General features: G+C 35.7%; 4 protein-coding genes across 7 annotated transcripts; 1 reads left to right on the plus strand and 3 right to left on the minus strand.

The window, feature by feature from the left end:
* Positions 1-204: 204 nt before the first annotated feature.
* On the minus strand, positions 205-3,111 carry LOC106367679 (chlorophyll synthase, chloroplastic-like). 4 transcript variants are annotated; one of them, XM_013807507.3, is made up of 14 exons: positions 2,813-3,107; positions 2,700-2,744; positions 2,532-2,623; positions 2,209-2,296; positions 2,006-2,091; positions 1,849-1,935; positions 1,704-1,769; positions 1,543-1,626; positions 1,381-1,442; positions 1,230-1,305; positions 999-1,143; positions 765-841; positions 631-678; positions 205-502 (listed from the first exon to the last, which is right to left on the minus strand). In XM_013807507.3, the coding sequence occupies exons 1-14, from the start codon at positions 2,955-2,957 to the stop codon at positions 440-442; spliced, it is 1,164 nt and encodes a 387-aa protein (XP_013662961.2). In that variant the 5' UTR covers positions 2,958-3,107; the 3' UTR covers positions 205-439. The 4 variants fall into 4 exon arrangements, with proteins under 4 accessions (XP_013662961.2, XP_013662962.1, XP_048597024.1 ...); XM_013807508.3 differs by having other exon boundaries at positions 2,843-3,104; XM_048741067.1 differs by having other exon boundaries at positions 631-841; positions 2,813-3,111.
* A 243-nt stretch (positions 3,112-3,354) lies between these two features.
* On the minus strand, positions 3,355-6,509 carry LOC106367680 (acyl-coenzyme A oxidase 4, peroxisomal). The gene is made up of 13 exons (XM_013807509.3): positions 6,314-6,509; positions 5,977-6,081; positions 5,789-5,895; positions 5,622-5,699; positions 5,411-5,534; positions 5,238-5,311; positions 5,070-5,129; positions 4,870-4,979; positions 4,459-4,618; positions 4,259-4,335; positions 3,994-4,165; positions 3,748-3,840; positions 3,355-3,666 (listed from the first exon to the last, which is right to left on the minus strand). The coding sequence occupies exons 1-13, from the start codon at positions 6,339-6,341 to the stop codon at positions 3,535-3,537; spliced, it is 1,320 nt and encodes a 439-aa protein (XP_013662963.2). The 5' UTR covers positions 6,342-6,509; the 3' UTR covers positions 3,355-3,534.
* A 9,803-nt stretch (positions 6,510-16,312) lies between these two features.
* LOC106402782 (calcium-dependent protein kinase 13-like) lies at positions 16,313-19,181 on the plus strand. Its single transcript, NM_001316230.1, is given in 7 exon segments — positions 16,313-16,937; positions 17,342-17,485; positions 17,618-17,770; positions 17,899-18,014; positions 18,109-18,276; positions 18,368-18,598; positions 19,032-19,181. Coding segments are annotated over 7 exon segments (1,587 nt in total).
* Positions 19,182-20,516: 1,335 nt separating this feature from the next.
* LOC106402901 (high mobility group B protein 1) lies at positions 20,517-22,269 on the minus strand. Its single transcript, XM_013843727.3, has 8 exons — positions 22,044-22,269; positions 21,846-21,926; positions 21,503-21,619; positions 21,364-21,421; positions 21,255-21,299; positions 21,085-21,165; positions 20,932-21,000; positions 20,517-20,819 (listed from the first exon to the last, which is right to left on the minus strand). Exons 2-8 carry the CDS (start codon positions 21,911-21,913, stop codon positions 20,727-20,729), a joined length of 531 nt encoding a protein of 176 aa, XP_013699181.2. The 5' UTR covers positions 21,914-21,926; positions 22,044-22,269; the 3' UTR covers positions 20,517-20,726.
* Between the last annotated feature and the right edge of the window lie 60 nt (positions 22,270-22,329).

Here is a 22,329-nt window from a genome sequence, read left to right on the forward strand (position 1 = left end):
GGCTTGTTACTAACGGCAGAGTGGCACCGCTTGGAAGTTTTGAGGTTCTGGTGTCGAATGATATGAAGCTGTGTGTGAGATCTGGTTTCAATCATTGCTACTTACTGATAAAATTTATATATAAATTTTGGCACCTAAAACTAGCGCTTCGTGAACTAATAGCTCATGACCAGTCATGATTAGCAGAGATGGAAGTAACAAGACTAAGCGTATATAAGAAACTCATTTCCGCGGAAGCACTTACATAGCGATCTCAGTTTCACGCGATTCGGCTAGCTTGATACAACAAGGAGTTGTTTCTAGTGATGGTTGGTACATACATTATATTTTGCAATGTCTTAAAAGACTAGTCGATGCCACCACTTTAACCAAATTTATGGTTCCGCAAATTAGCGCGCATTTACTTTGTGGCCAAAACTCCATCATAATAAACGCTCATTCAGTGACTTGATGCTAATGCCGTAACGAATATGCCAAGCACCAAGAACGGCTGTGCGCTAGCCTGTAATCAAGCAGTGTATTATCATCAAAAGACCTATCTGCTTCCAAGTTCTTTAGATGTTTCAAAATAAAAAAAACTCTACATATCGCCATTCCTAGTTTCATTACTATGCGCATTAGATGACTTACCTGGTACTTGACGTCGTATTTGACAGGGTCCTTGAGAAAGTATTTAAACTGAAGTTTGAAGAAGAGTAAGTAATAATCAAACGAGTGACAAGAATGTAGCTGAGTTTGGATATGACACTGTAATATGTCTTTACCTGGAACACAATCTGTGGAATGATCAAAGCAAGCAACGCCAACGCATAATAAGGTTTGCCAGATGCTAATAGGTATCCTGCAACCAGATACACAATTATTAGCTCATTTATCTAAGATCCCCAGAAACCAAGGATAATCCTTCAGCTTCATTGGTTTGTGTTTTAACCGGTATATAATATCTAGTTGATAAGATCAAGTATATAGAAGCCACAGCTGAACGAAATTCTACATACCGGCAACAGAGAGCTGAGTAACGTCTATCGCACCAACGCAAATCCATTTTGCAGCTTCAGTGCCAAAAGCTACAGGGAGAGACTGAAGGCCCATTGCTCTGTCTCCTTCAACACTTTTGAAGTCATTAACAATGGCTATTCCCAACTGCAGTATTACACAGTTACATGAAAGCAAAATCAGGCTGTTAAAGATAGCACAAAAGCATCATAAAAAGGTCCCAAGAAGAGTACCCCAGCTATGCTGTACAAGAGTGTTAGAACGACAACGTCTGGTGTAAGAGTGCCAAACAATGCTTGTCCAGCCCACCTATCAATCAAGTGAACACAACAACGAATCAATTAGATGAGAACACTGTATACATCGATGTGCGATGTATCTTACCATGGTAAACTGATGTAGCTTGCTCCCAGTGCAAAGTTTCCAACCCATCCATTTTGTTTTAGCTGCAATGAGATCCGTTCATGTATTGATAAGTTCTAAATTCCAAATACAGACACAGAATGTCTTGACACTACAACAATTGAACTTAGGTGTAGAAAATACCTTCAAAGGTGGAGCAGAGTATATATAAGAGAGCAAGGATCCTCCCAAAGCAAGATAGAACAAAGTGGGAGTTGTATGCCCGGCCTGAAAAGGAAAGGTTTAGTAAATTCTGATGTGCACTTTTAACTGCACTACTACATGCATAAAAACCACCAACTTACCCACACATCTAAAGTTCCAGCAATCCCAAGACCTCCCAGTAACAGCACCCAGACTTGTGTAATAACCTGAGTTGCAAACAAGAAGGAGAAATGATTATCAAACAAACTAATGTTTTAAAAACCTGAAAATGTTCTGTATCAATACCTCTTGCTCTGATATTGCTCCAGATGGAATTGGACGATACGGCTCGTTAATTGCATCAATATCTCGATCATACCAGTCGTTGATTGTCTAGAAAACGACACTTGTTAGTTTGCATTAGCATAAGAACAACTCAGATTTTGTTCTACCAAAACCAGACCTGTGTATAGCCAGTTAGACACGGGCCAGACATCAACATGCAAAGAATCGACTTAGCAACATCCTCTGGAGTCCAGTGGAAGTTCCCTACCGGAAGAAAAAAATAATGAAGGAAGAAATAATGTGGTGAAGACGTCAAAAGATTGTAAAAAAAAACATAAGATGACAGTGTTTTATTCATCTTAAAAGATGTTCATATGATACCTGAAGCAGCAGCACCACAGACCACTCCCCAAACTAATGGAGGCCAAGTGACTGGCTTTGTAAGTTGTAGACGAATCTTCCATTTATTCTGAACACATATATAAGTGAAAAGATAACTTAACATGCAGCAGCATTCTCACATAATTTCCACCTAAAACGTGATGTTTTTGGTGGTTACCACCTAACACTATGCAAGTCAACATCACTCTATGTACAACTATGATGATTTTGTTCTCATTTCCATTTAATTGTTAATTACATCCAAACTTAATTTCATACGCATTGGAGAAAAATAGATTTACAAAAAAATTTGAGAAACTCACAGTCTCTTGAGCGGCTCCTTTGATACCAAGAAGCTGGTTAATGCTCGAACCACCACCACCGGCTGGTGCCTTGTCCGGTACCTGAGATTTAACTGCCGTGGAGATTCAAACTCATTAAACTTAACGAAAAATTTCAAAGAAAATGAAAATTCAAAAGAGCTACAAAACCTTTATCAGTATCAGTCTCCGCAGCACGCACAACCAATCTCCGCCCTATGTAACAAAATCAGTTATAAATCGCAGGAACAAGCTCAGCATCCAACTAAGGAAACGGAATGTACCAGAAGTTTCGAAGTCTGGCGTAGACCTACCGTGGCGTCGACGAGTGAACTCGACGGGATTCCGGAGGGAGAGAACCCCCAGACGTTCGGCGGAGTTAACTCGGGAGGGGAGGATGGAGGAGACGGAGTGGAGAATGGAAGTCATAGAAGCGGGGGCGGAGAGAATCGTCTACGGTGGTAGTAAGCCGGAGAAGGAGTAGTATGAGTTTTTGGACGCTTTGCTGTTTCGGGGAAATCAGTGGTTGTAGCTTACCGGCGATAAGAGTCTACGTCACAGGTTTTGGCGGCCTCGTTTGCCTTACAGCCACGTGGTGAGATTTTATTGGGTAGTTGTGTTGAATTAAAACGGACATATAATAGATATTTTAGGCCCATGTAGTGTGAGAAGCCCATTAGTACGGACGAGGACGCGTGGTAGTTCTCAATTTTTTGTTTTAATTTGGATATTTTATAGGTTGATCAAAAAAAAAAATTTGGATATTTTATCTTCAAGTGGATTTGAGTTTCCTGATAAGTACGTCGTCAAACCAATTCAATGGACATTTAAGAACATAATTTAGTATTATTCCTTGAGTTAATTTAATGTGAAGAAACTACATGACAAATACATCACGAATCCAAACTGCAGTTATGGTTTGCACATGTCCCTTTAGAGGTCGAGTTTATTTGACGCACTTTGTTCTCCACGTAAACTCACAGACAACAACAAACACTGCACAACCTTAAAGACGGCTACGGCTCCGTGAAGCAGCAGGTTTGAAACTCGCGATCCCCGTTACTTCCCTCGCCGTCACTAAGGTGTTTATATCGTACGTCCCTTCGTATGTATAAATCGGTTCCAGGTCACAGAAAGCCTGCAAGATTTTTTCACGTTTTAGAGCCTAAAACTCACCCTGTTCATTTTTCATCAACAAATATGCAGATTATTAGCTCACCTTTGCCACCAGAAAATCACCTACGATTCCATTCCCACCGAGTAATTCTCGGCCTAACGAAGCAGTTTCCCTTGCCTTCGATGAAATCCATGCCTAGTGGAACCACATAATTGGTTATATGAATGATCACCAGTCAATGTTTACTACTGAGCTATGTTTGATTCCTCCACTTACTCAAGCTGATAGAATAGCTCAGTGAGTGGAAACTGAATGATCTGTAAGCAAAAAAGGGATTTGTTGTTATACCTTTCCTAAACTGGCTTGACCAGGAGTCATCTGACCCGACTCATATAGCTTGCAGAGGCGCCAACCCATCAGAAACATCGCTTGAACATTACCCAGCATCTTCACAAGCTTCTGTTGGTTTATCTGGAATGCAGCCAACGGTGCTCCAAACTGTTTCCTCTCCTTAAGATACCTTTTAAACAATACACAGTCGATGAGAACTTTTTTTAAGTAGATGAATGCTCATACTATGGTTACTGAGATATGGCTGTTTCTCTGGTTATACCTGTGACACATATCGTAGACTCCCATTGATACACCAATTGGTTGCCAAGCCACCATTACACGTGACACAGCCAGGACCTGTTCAAGTAAAGTATAGAAAAACAATTAAATATCACGAAGACAAGAGGAAGCTGTGACGTTTTGCTGGTGATAAAATATTGAAGACCATTTCTGGATCATGTATAATCAGCACAACAGTACCTTGCTTGTGTCTTGAAAAGAATTTAGCCCAGGTAACCGCTCCTCATCAGGAACAAAGACATTCTGTAGTAGAATATCTCCATTTTGAACAATACGTAATCCTATTTTATTCGGGATCTTAGTAACTGTTAAACCAGGCGCATCTTTCTTGACTATGAATCTGCAAGACGGTAGCTGATAATGTTACAAAGAAGAATATAAAGTCTATCTGAAATGTGTTGAGGAGACATGTATCAGCACATTGGTCCAGGATGTTACTGATTACTGTCCATATAAAATTTTATTCTCTAAGACATCCAGCCATAGAGCAACTTAATGTAGAGCCACCTTATTGACTTCAGTTTTTGTAAACGACCTCCACACCTAAGATATAAAATTTGAGATAACAAAGAAACCAAGAATCTGACATACCCATTCACTTGGTTCGTTGTCGTATTCCTAGCAAGGATGATCAACAGATCTGCAAAGGTGCTGTTACCGATCCAACGCTTTTGCCCCGTAAGTACCCAACCTCCTTCGACCTGATGAAATAAACAATTGAAACAAGTCAAAACAACGAAACATTCTGGTAACCGCAGAAGAGGATACAAGCAAAGGAAACAGTAAAACACCTTTGTGGCAGTTGTTTGTAGAGCACTTGCATCACTTCCATTGTCAGGTTCTGTCAAAGCCTTTATACATGTCCAAATATATGTAATGGTATCAGCATCAAGTTAACATAACGCAAAACTTATTCAAGAGATGCAAATCGTGTCTACGTCTAAGAACCACGCACTCACCCAACAAGTCACAGTTTTCAGCTGAGCCAAAGAAGGCAAATACTTGTGCTTCTGTTCTTCTGATCCACAAAGTGCTGTTCTTAACAAAATTCATAAGAAAATAAGCTCATAGCAATCACACCAAGCTGTTTATCAGAACAATTGGATATTAAACAAGCTAAGGACATCTTTACCAATAGTGAGCATGCCCAAAGAGGTATGCACCAAATTAAAAGTCCCACAGCTTGCATCAACTCTAGATATCTCTGCTGTTGCAATGGCGTTGGCTGTGATGGAGAGGCCAGGACAGCCATAACCCTAAGAAGCCAGACCAATTTTTTTTTTTTTAAACGAATCTTCCATCCACATATAAAAAAAAAACAGAAACAAAGGATTTCAACTTACCTTAATAGAGCCACCAACAACACCTAAAGCTCCAAGCTTTGGAATGATATGGAATGGAAACTCTGCCTTCTCCCAGTACTGATGACGAGTAAAAATATCAAAGAAAGAAGGATGATGTCACGCAATAATACTATCAAAGTTAGCAAACATGAAGAAGATAGACACACCTCTGTCATAATCGGAGCAACTTCTTTCTCCATGAACTCCCTCACTCTCTTCCGCACAGCCTGCTCCTCCGGAGTCAACAGTTCATTGAAATGATAATAGTCTGAAGCTGTAATCAAGTATAGAAAACACACAGATTGAAGCAAAAGCACAACAAAACATATATAATCTCTGAAATAAAAGTACTTACTGCACGGTGGGAACTTAGAAGCTGGAGTTGCTTGAGGAAATGCCACAGATACGTCCATAGCCGGCAAATCAAAATACGAACTCTTCACCTTCTTCTCAGCCTCATCTACCAATTCAATTCAAAAAACTCAAATAAGATTTTATTTCCTATACACTTGTGATTCCATAAGTCTACGCAACCATGAGTCCCTTTGCATGATCTACAAATAATTCGAAATCGCGAAATTCTCGGAATCAAAACACACAAATTCGGTGATCGACAAAAGATCAAAGCAGCAAGCAAAAGAATAGCTGAATCAGGAGAACGAAACGTTAGAGAAAAGAGACGATAAACGAACCTCGATCTGTAGATGATAGCACAGTCATGGTGGCGACGGTTGCGATGGACAACTTTTCTTTGGGTTCGTGATAGGAACGAAACGTAGATAATGGAATTAATATAATAACAATCAGGAGTTTTGATCCAGGATCAGACCCGGTTACGTGGAGCTTACTGTATTTAGAAACTTTATCGAGATAATATATTTTACTCCCTCCGTTTTTTAATATAAGTCGTTTTACAACTATGCACGTAGATTAAGAAAACCATTAATTTCTTATATTTTCTAAACAAAAACATCATTAATTATTTACCTAACCACAATTCAACCAATAGAAAAATAGAAGATATATTACCATTGGTTATACAACATTAATTATTAATAAATTTTACATAGAAAACCGAAAACGACATATAATTTAGAACAAAATTTTTTCTCTAAAACGACTTATATTAAAAAACGGAGGGAGTATGATTTTTCATAGAAGTTATCGCCTTATCATGTTACTTGTTTTAGATTTATTTATTTCTATAAACACACAAGTTTTTTTCAAAATACGTTTTTCAAAGAAAATTAACATAATCTACCCCCAATACAATCTTTTTCTTCATAATTTTTAAGTGAATAGAACAGAAAAATAAAACATATAGTATTTTATGAAAGTATCATACACATATAAATTAAAAATAGAGAAAAAGACCAAAATAGCACTAAATCAAGTTTTTGTTCCCAAACTAGCACTTAAGGCTAAAAGTCACAAAAATAGCACTCAAGAGGTGGGGTTTAGGGTTTAGAATTTAGGGTTTAGGGTTTAGGGTTTAGAGTTTAGGTTTTAGGGTTTAGAGTTGAGAAGTGAGGTTTTGGGGATAAGATTTCAAATTTTTAAAAATAAAAAAATTTAAATTTTTCAAAAGATAAAATGCTATTTTGGTCATTTTAGTTTTTGAGTGTTATTTTTGTGATATAAACTTAGAATTGTGCTATTTTGGAGATTTGCCCTTAAAAATAACTCAATCATTTATAAAAAAATATATAATAAAACTAGCAGTTTCCAATAAATTAAAATTAATGTAGAATATTAACATTTTAGAAAGAATAACGCTCTTAACAATATTATATTTTAAAAAGCAAAAAGTATCTTACATTAATATTTAATACAAACAAATCGATAAATAGACGTTTCTGTATTTTGATGAAGTAAAACATGGAAATTATATTGATTATAAACTATTTGTTTGATTACATGAATCTTTTCAAGAAAATAGATTCTTAAAAAAAAAAACATAGTTACGTACAAGCATCGACTCTTTTTTTGTGACAATGACAACGGTCCCCAATGACAATAGTATTTAGGGAAATTTGGCTGTATGACGCTGAAAAAAATCATAATTCACCTTCTAACCAATTTCCCTAATATATCGATACACCATCTGTTTTTCCTATAATATTGCCAAAATACCCTTTCATTCTACCGGTGAAACCTGAAGAAAATAAAAATAAAAAATCGTAGTTATTAGCTGTTTCAAATTACTCGTGGCGTAATCATATTCACATCTTTCCTTTTACCTTTATTTGGTAATTTTTCAGAAATTGATCCATGATTTTCTCCACCTCTTCCAACCACGTTTCCCTCCTCCCCATCGCCACCGTCTGTGTTCTCTGAGTTTATTTCTTTCTCTAATTGTGTTGCAAAGGGAATCGTCTCCACTTTGAGAATCTATTGCGAGAAGACGTCGTGACAGTCCAATCGGGGAGAAGGAGCACACTGACCATTTTTCCATTCACATCGGCGCTTTGTCTCAGATCTATTGCAATACTGTAAGTTCTAGGGTATGTGTTTTAGATTCTATTCTTGCGATGCTCTTTTTCCCTGTTTGGGTTGCATGTCGGATCTTAGACAAAGGTCACCGAATCGATTTAGGGCTGAACTTTTACCGATTTGTCTTACTCATCTGTTTACATTGAAATCTATGGTAATTTTGTTTGGAATCGAAACAAAGATAGTATATGTAGAGCTATTTGATCGGTCTATGCTATGTGACATGGAATAGCTTAAATTGTTAATCATTCACGTACCCTTCCGTTTTGCACTTCTTTATGATGTAGAAACAATCATAAGGTATTTAGAATTTATATTCCATTCAATGTACTTTTGTGTTCCAAGTTATACGTATATATACAATAATATATCAAATAGAAATAATTATCTTGTTTTATGTATCGAGTGTAGTTCACTCCTCGCAAATGGAAATGTATAACAATTCCATTCTATGTAACCATGTGTACCATGTCATATATAGATTTACTATTCCATATAAATAGAAATGTTTATCTTGTGCTATGTATCGACTGTATTTCGCTCATGTCATATTCTCTTTGTGATTCCAAGACAAATACATTTGGTTTAGAATAAATGTTTTTATAGAACTAAGCGACTTTGGCTTTGTATAGGTTGCTCCGCTGTAATGACACTTATTATGTTATAAATGCACGCTGTTGGGATGGAATTGAAGTGTGTGGCTTTCACTGAAGAAAATGTTTGTGTAGCTGCGGAGAACTACTTGCTTGAAACACTGGCACTGTGTCAATCCGGAGCACTCACCCAGGACGTGTAGACATGGGTTTATGGTTTCTAAGCATAGTTTTAATGTTCTAGCTTTGCTTCTTGTTTTTAGATACTACCATCTAAACTACCTCCGTGTTGTAGTAATGTTTTATGTAATGACTCCAACTCTATGTATCTTCTTCCTTTTTGTTGCTTACACTGGAAGAATGAAATCACATTCCATATGCGTCAATTTGAATTTGGTGTAAGCATTATCTCCTTCACTGCAATCATAAACACTTCAAAATGTGAGCAATATGTATTATATAACGTTGGTTAGATGAAATAGAACAATTAATTATATACTATTTCCGTATTTTGATTTATTTAAGTTATTTTTACATTTGAGTTTGGGTTTATGAATTTAGGTTTTGGGTTTAGTATTTAGGGCTTCCAGGTGGGTTTGTTCAGGGTCTAGTATTTCAGGGTCGGAGGTTGGTTAAGGTTGGAGGTTGGTTGTGATTCTGATTATGGTTATAGTACTATACTATGTTGGTGAGATGAAATAGAACAGTTAAATTTTACTATTTTTGTATTTTAATTTATTAAATATATTTTATATTTGGGTTTGGGTTTATGAATTCGGGTTTAGGGTTTAGTATTTATGGCTTTAAGGTGGGTTAGTTTAGGGTTTAGTATTTCAGTGTTGGAGGTTGGTTGTGATTCTGATGGTTTTAGTATTATACTACGTTGGTGAGATGAAATAGAATAGTTAATTATATAATATTTTGTATTTTAATTTATAAAAGATATTTTACATTGGGTTTGGGTTTATGAATTCGGGTTTAGGGGTTAGTATTTATGATTTAGAGGTGGGTTGGTTTAGGGTCTAGTATTTCAGGGTTAGAGGTTGGTTGGGGTTAGAGGTTGGTTATGATTCTAATTGTGTTTATAGTACTCTACTATGTTGGTGAGATGAAATAGAACATTTTCTTTTCCATCATGTGTGTTGCATACAGCTGTCATATATGCTTCAAATAATTAAGTGTTCCTAAAAAAACCACGTCTCTTATATTTGGAAGTGAAACTGGCAACCTGTTAAGTAAAGGGGTAGAACCGGTTTGATTGAGACCAAAAAGTGTGACATTAAATTATGTCAAAATCAATGTTAGTTCCTTAATTTGTCTCTCAAATATAGCTATTTCGCTAATAAGCCCTAGTATTTAACTATTTATAAACAATATACTGAAATGCTTGAAAGTTTTAGCCGCAAAACGATATCAAAAGCTCGACAAGATGTGTCGTTCACGTTTCATTGTTTATTTCAACATCAATGAACACGTTGTTGCAATTCGTTTGTCGTTATCGCATGAAGAGACTGATTACGGAAGCTTTCAAACTAGTCTGTAAGAGAATCAAAGATAAAAAAAAAAATAGTAAGCTTTATCACTTCGACATTTAACTGAAGGGTTCGCGTCAGTCGATTATGGAGCTCATATACATAAGGGGAATCTTGATATGATACAGTTTGAATGAAATTTTGTTCTATCAATGAGGCGGCACATATGGTTTACCGACTGGAGTTATATCTATTAAAACTATATTGAGCAGCAAAATTTGTATCTTACAAACCAACTGTTACACATCGTTGAAATTCGAAGAAGTGAAGTTCCGAAGTCTATAAAAATCAAACCAAAGAATATTATATAAATTAGGTTAAGACCCGAGCCTTGCGAAGAATGAACATTATATATTATATGTTATTACATGTTCTATGTTCTGAAATAATAAATATATATTGAATAATTAAAGTCATTAACTATTACATATATAATTAAACCATGGATCACAAAATTTGAATGTGAGATTTTTAACAGTTTGAGTAATTTATATTCATTTTTAAAAATTCAAAATATAACATATACAAAAAAAATCTAAATTTTTATTATATGATTATTGTAGTTGTTTAATTTATTTTAATATTTTAAATTAAACAAATATGATAGAAGATACACTAGTTTGTATCAAATCTTTATTATTCAAAATCATTAATTGTCATATATACTTTAGCCGCATTAGACAATTCCGTAATTTTTATTTAAGGAAATTATAAAGAACATTAATAATAAATTTATGGTTAGTTTAATAAAAAACTTACTATAATTAGATGGACCAACATATTTCTCTAGTAGTTCTAAAAATAATTCTAGTGATGACACATGGCTACAAAAAAAAGTTGTAATGCTTCTCAAATAATATATAGGTGATTGTATTGTGACATAAATTAATGATTTAAATATGGGAAGACACCCTATTTCCACACCAGAACTATCATATAGTAACAAATGTATACAATCTTTCAATCTCGTCCTAATTGCACACCATTTAAATATAACAACCTAGTTCCACATACGATAAAAGTTCGAAACCCATTTCCACACAAACCAAAATTTAGCTTGGTTTTAATGGTTTATGACATGAACCGATAGTAAACCAGTTCATATCGGTTGATATTGGTACAACCCAACCCAAACAAAGATTCGACTAGGGATCGATTTAAACTCGACCCAAAACCATTTTAAAACCCCCAAAATCGATTACAGTCCTTTAGAACCCTAAAATCTAAAAATCCACAAAGTTTAGTTTGTATGAATGTGTTAATTTGTTGGTTCAAAATCATAGATTTGACTTAACATAATTGAGTAAATATATAACAAAAAGAAGTAGATTTGGTCAAGAATCGTGAAAAGAAAAAAAATCTGAAGGAGAGGTTAGGGATTCCTTGTAATGCTGCGAGGAAGAAGATGAGTACTTTGTGTCATTTTACATTAATTAAAAAACAGAAGGGAAACTAAAATAAAAAGGGTCTAACCTGGATTCAAACTCACAAGGTTAAGCGATTACAGGAGCACAAACCAATAGACTACGTTTGATTCTTGTGTTTATTCTTCAAATAATAATATATACACTAAAATTCACAAAACTAAAGAGAAGCATAATAGAGACTGTCGAGAGATACCTGGTAAATAGTAACATCCATGGATCCATGGATCCGCATTAATACTTGGTAAATGGTAACATCCATGGATCCATAGGCGAATAGAAATGAAGGTGAATTGCCCAAACTTTGATTGAAGGTCCGATCGTAAGGGTCCCAACATGGTTCTTCTTATGTTCAGTCCGCATTAACACCTTCATCTTCTTCCTCTTAGATTTCTGTTTCATTCAACATTCACATCAATCTATGACTCCATTGTTTAACGACGTTTTTCTTCGCAAGAGAGGATTTAATTTCTTAACTCAGGTCTTGGGTGGTTTATTTGATCCAATTGTATTGGATTATTTAATCTGGTTTATATTCTCTAATCAGGTCGTAATCGGATCATTTTTGGTTTAGTTAAATTATTCATTGGTTAAATTTAGGGTTTAGGGAACACTAACCAACCTTAAACCGATATTTGTCGGTATTAGTTCGCCCTTTAAAGTTTAGGGGAAAACGGGTTTCAAACTTTTATCTTGTGTAGAAATAGGTTGTTATACTTAAATGGTGTGCAATTAGGACGAGCTTGAAAGATTGTGTACATTTATTACTATATGATAGTTCTAGAGTGGAAATATGTCGTATATCATAAGATTTAGATAGGTTCTATTTCTAGTTTAGGTAAGTCTAACTCTTATGTATATATACAACTCTCTTATAAGTCACTAAAACACAACACAATATACCGAGAGCTTGTGGCCAAGTGATAAGGGAAAGGGCTTGGGATGTCACCACATTTCAGATTTGATCCACTTGTCATGCAAAACTAAATTACATTTTCCTGGTCACTTACACGGATATAGGCTATTGCATTTCGTCCATTTGAATACCCGAAAGAAAGTTTATATGTGGGTTGCACCTTCCACTCGGAGTATAAATCTGTGTCTTTAATAGATCCATATTTAACCATTTTTTCGATAAAAAAAAAACACAACACAATAAACATAAGAAAAATTGCACCCAGTAACCACAAAAAAAAAACAAAATTTACTAACTAACGAAAAACACCCCCTCTCTCTTACTTTCTCTTCTTATCTATCTCTACTCTCTCTCTCTAAAAATCTATTTTCCCTTTTTTTTTGGCTATTTAGCAAATAAGCCCTAAACATAATCATATTTTTATTTTTGTTTTTTGTTTGTTCTTGAAGGAAGTATTGTTCTTTGGATTTATGCAGACAGTCATTTTTTGTTGGGCAAACTGTTTTTTTTTTGCCATTACATAAATATATTCAACTTGTTAGGTGTTTGATATGAAATCATTTTGTTAAATAAATTGTTAACTTTTGATCAAAAAAAAAAAATTGTTAACTTAGATTCTTTTTTAACAAATTTAACACTGTAATTTTTTTTCTTTCCATGCATTAAATATTAAAGCCTTGTTACAAAAATACACAAATTCAACTTTATTGCCAAGTTGATTGGGGCACATTAAAATAATAAGATTAGAAATGCTATAGGACATATGAGTGCATTGAAACCCTTTTTGTAGCATACTTGAGTTTATATATACATATGGCCCATCATGCTACGCTTTCTCTTTCCCTTATACCATAGACTTCACTGACAAGGAAACGATGAGTCCAATACAAATTACTTTAACAAAACTCATCAAACTCTACTTTTTTATATTGATAATACAGAAAAAGGTATGTATATGTTTTCTAAAAAAATCATTGATTCATACATCCATATCTACCATGTGTGCCCCTATAAATCTTGCCTTTTTAGTTCTTTGACTACCAAACTCTTTTAGAGTTGTGATAATTATCATTGACCAGCTGTGTATGTATCTTCTTAAATTAACAAAAAATATTATGTAAAGCTTGAGGTAGATACAGGCCCGGCCCTGGAATAAAGCCTGTAAAGCATGGACTTTGGACGCCAGAAAATATACTAATATTAGGGGCGCCAAAGTTTTCTTAAAGTTTGTTTTAGTCTAGTGGTTTGTGTTCTTAATCTCTTGTCTTCAAGAACATGGGTTCGAATATCAGACCCCATTTCCTCCTTATTTGATAACATTTTTTCCTTTTCTAATTATAAATATATTTTCCTTCACCCAGGATTTTGGTAACATCATTTATTAGCCCTTTCATTTATTTATTTCTTTCTAATTATCTTTTCACAAACTTTGACAAAAAACTATTTTTTCTATTTTTTATGCCTCCATATTTGTTAAAAAATGATGTTACCAAATTTAACTCTAATTCCTCAACCATAGCAATCTTTCTTAAAAAAAATTTATCTAATTATTATTTTCTCATATTACACATTTTATTGTGATTCATCTTTGTTATCCTTATCTTTTTTTTTGATAAGTTCTTGTCATATTTTATAAACTTTTGAATTTCAAAAATTAAACAAGGTGGAATTGATCATATATATATGATTTTATCATATGTTTTTTTCTACTATATAGTTAATCACTTTTGGAGTTGTAAAAATACTACTTAAAAAGGATTATAATTAGAAATGTTACCAAATGCAATTACAAAAACGGCTGATATGCTGAAATTACTAAAAATGTGATTTTTTTCTAAACACAAGAATTTTTTTATCTTCAATTATAATTTTAGTTGCTTATGTATAAAAAAAATTCTCATATAATTTATAAAGGATTATTTAGGATAGATGATAAACGACATAATTAAAACACTTAACTATTGAAATTAGGAAATTATTTTTTTAGAAAATGCTAGAATTGTTTTTTTTCAAAAATAATATTTTGATGTTTTGTATTTTATTTATTTGAAAATAATATAATTTTAATAGTATTTTAAAATTTTAACTATATAAAAAATTTGTTATAATTAGGGGTATTATTTTTTTAGTACGCTTTAGGTACCATATTAGTCCGGACCGGTACTGGGTAGATAGCTAATAGCTTACGGACGTGGTGAAGCAATGAATATGAGTGGATTTATGAGGATTCGCTACTGTGACACCACAAAAGTGATGAGCTGATAATCTCAAAAGTTGCACGTTGTTCAAGAGATTCGTCAACATACTCGATAACAAGTTTTTTTTTTTTTGCTAAGACCCGAGAACAAGTTGAAAACATTCCTTATTTCATATCAAGATTATCAAATTTAATTTCTTTGCAAAAATTGAAACGAATAGAAGAACTCTTAATTAATTTCTTATATACAAATCAATGAACGGATAGGTTGTTGAATGTGATCTTTTTTGGACGTAAAGAGAAAAAAAAAAAGATGGCCGTTTGAAATTAATCTCGTAGATCTTCTCTTTAATGCATGTTGTAGGTACCTGCAGGTGCTATGTGTGAGCGCATTTCAGTTTAGCCAAAGGTAAGTAGCTATGCTGTGGTAGTTAGGCGTGAATGCACCTCTACATCTCGAGATTTAGTTTGTTAGCATTGGGTCAAATGTGAACGGCATCATCGGCGCTTCAGATGTAGTAAAAACACGTTTGTCACGTTTTCACAATGTTTTAGTGATCCATCCAAATAATAAGATGTGTTGTCGTTGCAAAAAGCTCTACGCATCTTGGTGGGTTTCCAAATATGATACATAGACATTGGTTAGCTCTCGAAGGCAACCATTTCGATTTCCACATGAAACTTTAAGGGTCTATGGACTATGGTTTAGCTAGGGTTGGAGATGATGAAAAGTTGTGTATGTCTTATTGTCTTTGGTACAGATTTAATTCATGCTAACCTAAGGACTTTGAATCGTGAAATGGGACATCTGTTTATTGGTCTAGTGCTAGAGTAGAGTATGTCGTCCTACCTAGCTAAGCCGCGTATGTGTTATCTAATCAAAACAGAACATGCATGCGTTATACTAATCGTTTCTGTAAAACCATCCGTATATATGTCGTGTGTGTGCAGAACATAAAGCCTTACAAGACTTCTAAATTTGAAGAATTTTTTTTTATTTTTTGTCCAAAAAAAAATATCATTTTTGTAAAGTTAATAAATTTTCAAAGTCTCATATTTAATTATTAGGTACAAAGGATCTATCGATCAAAGAAAGGATAACAATGAAATTTTTATGTCCAATAAGAATAAAATTGCGTTAACATATCTCAATAAATTAATATCGAATAATAAATGGGAATTTAGATGTTAAATAATCCCTAATTTCGTTTTATTGTAAAAATTTAAATCCATATAAAAGTGTTGATTTACCAAACAAGCGAAGACAGTTTTTCAAAAAGCAAAAGAAAGCAAGCAGACTTCATCATGATTGAGTTTTACAAACAGAGAAAAATATGACTTGAAAAAAAAAAAATTAGAAAAAATATCAAAAGCATAGAAACCTCTCTCTCTCTCACTTTGATCTATACTCTCTCTATCGCTTTCTCTCCAGCTAGCTATAGCTCCATTGTTACGATCCTCCTCTCCAAATGCAAATGTGGGAACCCTAGATTACCCCAAATCTAGTTAAAACCTTCCCTGAGATCTTGGAACCTCATGGGGAACTGTTGCAGATCTCCCGCAGCTGTAGCTCGAGAAGACGTGAAATCAAACTACTCCGGCCACGATCACCCCCGCAAAGACTCCACCAACGGCAAAAAATCAGCTCCGATTCGAGTCCTCACGGACGTCCCCAAGGAGAACATCGAGGACCGGTACTTGCTCGACCGAGAGCTCGGACGCGGCGAGTTCGGCGTCACCTACCTCTGCATCGAGAGAGCCACGCGCGACCTCCTCGCGTGCAAGTCGATCTCGAAGAGGAAGCTCAGGACCGCCGTGGATATCGAGGACGTGAAGAGAGAAGTGGCGATTATGAAGCATCTGCCTAAGAGCTCGAGCATCGTTACTCTCAAGGAGGCTTGTGAGGACGATAGCGCTGTGCATTTGGTGATGGAGCTTTGTGAAGGTGGTGAGCTCTTTGATCGGATTGTGGCGAGGGGCCATTACACGGAGCGCGCTGCCGCGGGGGTTACGAAGACGATCGTTGAGGTTGTGCAGTTGTGTCATAAGCATGGGGTGATTCATAGAGATTTGAAGCCGGATAATTTTTTGTTTGCTAATAAGAAGGAGAACTCGCCGCTTAAGGCTATTGACTTTGGATTGTCGATTTTCTTCAAGCCAGGTGTGGAGTTTAGATTCTTTTATCCTTCAAGCTACGAGTTTGAACTGATTATCAGTGGTAGTAGAGTTGTATACGGAGTTATAGAGGGAGCTTCTTCTTTTTTTTAGTGGTTCTTGAATGTTAGTTACCTTAGATGCAACTTGTCTAGTGTAATAGTCCTGTTGATATGCCTTTGAACGACTCGGTAGCACTAGCATTAGAATCACTCCTGTATGGGTTGCATGCGAGTTCATCAGCGGCTAGGGTTCTTGTACACTCTGATCTGAATCGCCTTTCTTTGCTCGTGGACCTGGTCAAATTGGTTTAATTTTCTAATGTTTATTTATTTGTTTTCTGCAGTGTCTTTCTCGTATTTGTTATAACAGATTCTTGGTTTGTAATGCTTTATGCTTACATATTTTCAGGTGAGAAGTTCTCGGAGATAGTTGGGAGTCCATATTACATGGCACCTGAGGTGCTAAAGCGGAGCTATGGACCCGAAATAGATATTTGGAGTGCTGGAGTCATTCTTTATATCCTGCTCTGTGGAGTTCCTCCATTCTGGGCAGGTCTGTTCACATCTTCCTCTCCTGATCATTTGCTTATTTTATGAGAAAGTAACTACTGCTTATTGATTCTTATAGTACTAGCAAGCTAGTTTATTCCTAGTCTCAGCTAATGTTTGTTTATTTCAACTACAGAGTCGGAACAGGGAGTTGCTCAGGCTATTTTACGTGGGATAATTGATTTTAAGAGAGAACCGTGGCCAAACATTTCGGAGACTGCTAAGAGTCTTGTCAGACAAATGTTAGAGCCTGATCCAAAGCGCCGCCTGACTGCAAAGCAAGTGCTTGGTACACAGAATCAACCTTTGCCTATGCTGTTACTCTCTTCATCCTGTTACTAGCTTCAGTGACCTGGAGATAGTCCAAAAGATTGTTGATTCTTGTTCCTAATTCTGATATTATTTCTCATTTTTTAGAGCACCCGTGGATTCAAAACGCCAAGAAAGCTCCAAATGTCCCTCTTGGAGATGTTGTCAAGTCCAGATTAAAGCAATTTTCAGTGATGAACAGATTCAAGAGAAAAGCTCTGAGGGTTTGTTAATCAGAAAAAACTCCCACTTTTAGTTATTTGCATGAGTCGCTTCTTAGAACAAAATTATCTTACTTACTTACCTTATTCAAACTAGGTTATTGCCGAATTCTTATCTTCCCAAGAAGTAGAAGACATCAAAGAGATGTTCAACAAGATGGATACTGATAAAGATGGTATTGTTACCATCGAGGAGTTGAAAGCTGGACTTCGAGATTTTGGTACACAGCTAGCTGAATCAGAAGTTCAGATGCTTATTGAAGCGGTGCACATATTTTTCCCTTCAATATCTCCATTTATAACTTATCCAAGTTCATTAAAATATGGTATTCGAATTTCAAACTTGTATGAAATAGGTGGATACTAAAGGGAAAGGAACACTAGACTATGGAGAATTTGTTGCAGTCTCGCTCCACCTGCAAAAGGTAGCAAATGATGAGCATCTCCGGAAAGCATTCTCCTACTTTGACAAAGATGGAAATGGATACATTTTACCCGAGGAGCTTTGTGAGGCCTTAAAGGAAGATGGAGGGGATGACTGTGTGGATGTCGCCAATGATATATTCCAAGAAGTTGACACGGACAAGGTAAGTTCGAATCTTCTATGCATGCCATCATCTCATTTTCAAAAGATCTTTGCAAGCCTATCAGGAAGTCAAAGTTTTGATGGAAACTTTTGACTTTTTAAATCTAGTTTTGCGCTATTTGTTTGATATCAAACAATTTGAATTTACAGACTTGCAAATAGGTAATGGGAACTTGCTTTACAAAAGGTTCTTAAAGCCGGCGAGGACAAAACATGTTTTAGCTTTAGTCACTTTTCTTCCTGGCCTTTTGTCTGTTGTGTAAGCGGTCCCCATAAGCTAAAGCAAAAATGAATGATATGTTGAATGGTGTGGAAATGCTTTTGGGTAGAGAGTTCACTTATCATGTCGTTAAATAGAACACCTTTAGAGCTCTAGTTAGTGTTAAGAAATGATGTTTCTTCTGGTTATGGCTGACATGGATTATTGACATTAGGATGGGAGAATAAGCTACGAAGAGTTTGCGGCAATGATGAAAACAGGAACGGATTGGAGAAAGGCATCTCGTCATTACTCGAGAGGGAGATTCAATAGCCTAAGCATCAAACTAATGAAGGACGGATCTTTGAACCTAGGCAACGAATAGTGAACAAAGTGAGTAAGCCAGCCGCATTAGATTATTTTAGAGTTTGTCTCTCTCTCTCTCTCTCTCTCTCTCTCTCTCTCTCTCTCTCACGTCATGTCCTCCACATCAAGCATTAAAGCCAAGATAAGTCAAACATCTTGGGACTCGGAATTCAGTCTTTCTTTTTGTAAATCTTTCGTTTTTTAATCTGTTTCTTTATTTGTGGTGATTCATGCTATCTGTGTCCTTTATTGGTTTGTGGGCTGAGTTGTGGTAGAAAGGTTAAAGACATGAGAATCAATGTTTGATGTGTAGAAGAAGAAAAAACGACCTTTCGGGTAAATGATGTTTTAATATGAATCACTCCTAAGTATGTTTTGCTTGACATAAGTTGCTTAAAACCCATAATTAGTGTTTTGGATTATGAGTTTAAACTTGTTTCATAACCTAAAAGCAAGTGTCAACGTTAAGAAAATGACAGAGATCATCGATGAATCATGAGGCTGTTTTCAAATTCAACAAAAAAGCTACCTAGTACCTACTTTCCTTGGTCCTGTTTGTTAGGGCATAAACATCACCAGCAACCCCCTACATTATTGACCTGCAAGGCAGTCAAAAAGTTCAATCATCGTATCACAAAACCTTTACTGAGATGAATCACTCATCTTATAGAAAACAAAGAAACCACAAAACTGTTTAGTAAAATCATCGTTTTGTTTTTTATCGGGCTTGGTTATTACTTATTAGGATGGAACTTCTCATTAATCTATTGTTGTGCTATGTCATCATCGCTGCATGTTTCTTCGTTGACCAGATTCCTCAGAGTAAGTAGTAACTGTAAGATTACAATGATGAAACAAATACGTAATAATGATCAACAGAACATCCAGATGGTAGGGACGTAGGGATTCAAGCAAGGATGCCGGAGGAGGATTTTCCTCTGCTTAAAATGACATGAAAAAAAAAGACAGTGTGATTTGATTGATTGGTCAGCCAGAGAGACTGTCAGAGAGAACCCATAAGCTCGAGTGAATGAGGGAGGTAGCTTGATGAAGACTGGTTTCTTTGATCTTTTAAAGAAGTCTAGTTTCTTTAGCTTTCTTTGTTTGCATTTCATGTTTCGTCTTGTATATATTATGTGTTTTGATATGAATTTCTGATAAAAGCTATAAAAGAGAAGCTGGTTCTCTCATAAAGTTAAGGAATTCAGTTTTTGTTAGTTGATGAATCATGGTTCTATTTTCATATTTGATCTCATTTTTATTCACTTTACTAGTTCATGTTCGGGAAACGATTTGTACATTCAGCAAAGTTTTGACAAAATTATTCGGACTTCAGATGCATTGTAGTCATGTCTTGGTAAACTGTACGTCGTGGATAGAAAGCTGAAATAAACTTACATGAACCGCTAAGAACTGTTTGGCTTTCTTAGGGAAAAAAAAAAAAAGAAGCACAACACACCATTTCGATCTATAGTTGTCAACACACACAAATTACAAAATACTTACTTCTGCTTTTGGACCTGCAGTTACGCTCGAGATCCAAACTCTGATCTCTATCTCCAGTTTAGTCTTCTTCCTCGTCATCTTCCTCATCTTCTTCATCATCGTCATCATCATCTTCGTCCTCACCTGCCTTTCCCTTCTCCACCTTCTCTTCCTGCAGAGAAACATAAACCAAAACATATTCTTCAGAAACCTACAAACCTCACAACAAAACAACAGAAGGTCATGAACAAACTCTGCATATTTTTTTTAATAGGAATTGTTACCTCCTCACTAGCTTCATCTTCATCATTCACTTCGGATAGAGAATTTTCAGATTCATCACTCCCTTCCTCCTGCATCCCCACCCATTGCAAGAGTGTAAGTCACAATAAGCCTTTGAATATTATATATGTGAGATAATGCTTAGGGCTTTTTACCAAGCTTTTGTTGTATGCATCCATTTGCTTTTCGTATTCAGCTTTCCTCTTTGCAGCTTTCTCTTCATATGGAGCTTTTTCCTTCCAAAAAGCAAAGAAGATGTGAAACTAATGGTCAATGTCCCTTTTTTGGTTCAAGAAGCAATTCAAAGTTGAAGAAGAAGACTTACGGCCTGAGACATTGACTTCCATTTCTGCCCTCCAGCTTTCCCAACCTTCACAATGAAAAGTCAAGGTAATAAGACTATGACGTCTTCATCCAAATAATGATGTACTTACAGCAGAGACAGCCTTCACATCTGGATTCTCTTTCTTAAACGTTTGCCTAAAATCTTCCCTGAAACAAAGAAAACAACCCAGTTAAGTAAGAACAGAAACAACAACAAAAACCAGTTTAACATCCAAGGATATACTTAACAGGAAGACAAAGAAGGCACTAGGAGCTCTTTTGGGTTTGTTAGGGTCCTTCTTGGCCTTCTTCTCCCGCTTGCTAGGCTGAGGCTTCTCAGCCGGTGCCTTCCTCTTTCCCACCCTTCTGAAAAATCAAAAACAAAATCCAAAGCTTTTTTAGTTTTATACTTGAGATCAATGCTAAAGTCAACAACATCACCGATCATGATGTATCTCTTTACTCTTTAAACACGGCTAAAGCTAACCAAAGATACTAAAGACAATCCATTTATCAGCTCCCATAATCAGTTATTATTATTACTGAACATGTTTCAGAGAGAGAGAGAGAGATAGAGAGGTAATGGATGGACCTGTCATCAAATGGCTTCAAGGCTTCCTTAGTGGTCTTAGCTTTACCTTTCCCCTTTCCTGTCTTCATCTCTGAAAGGAAACTGTTGAACCAATGATGAACTCAAATCAATTTCTTCGCAAAAAAACTCAACATGAAACTGAGAAAAGAATCAAACTTTGTCAGAAGAATCAATCTAACTATAGAGAAAAGCCAGTACCTTTGGGACGAATGTAAGATCTGTTTGTCTGAGAGAAAGCTGGAGGAAGAATCAAAGAGGTAAAGACGATGGGAGAGAGCAAAGCGATGCTTATTACCGGTTACCTGTTCCACCTAGGATTGGCTTTTCCCCCGTTAATAAAAAGGAAGAGTCCAACTAAATCATCCCAGGTGCGTTTACCTGCTATAGCCGGTAAGATGAGAGTAGTGAAGGAAAGCTGTTGATTTGAACGGTTGCGATGAAACGGTTGCCGCCAAAAGGATGATGGGATCAATTTGATACGATA

This window comes from Brassica napus, chromosome A9 (genome assembly GCF_020379485.1).
Source record: "Brassica napus cultivar Da-Ae chromosome A9, Da-Ae, whole genome shotgun sequence".
Classification (NCBI taxonomy): domain Eukaryota; kingdom Viridiplantae; phylum Streptophyta; class Magnoliopsida; order Brassicales; family Brassicaceae; genus Brassica; species Brassica napus.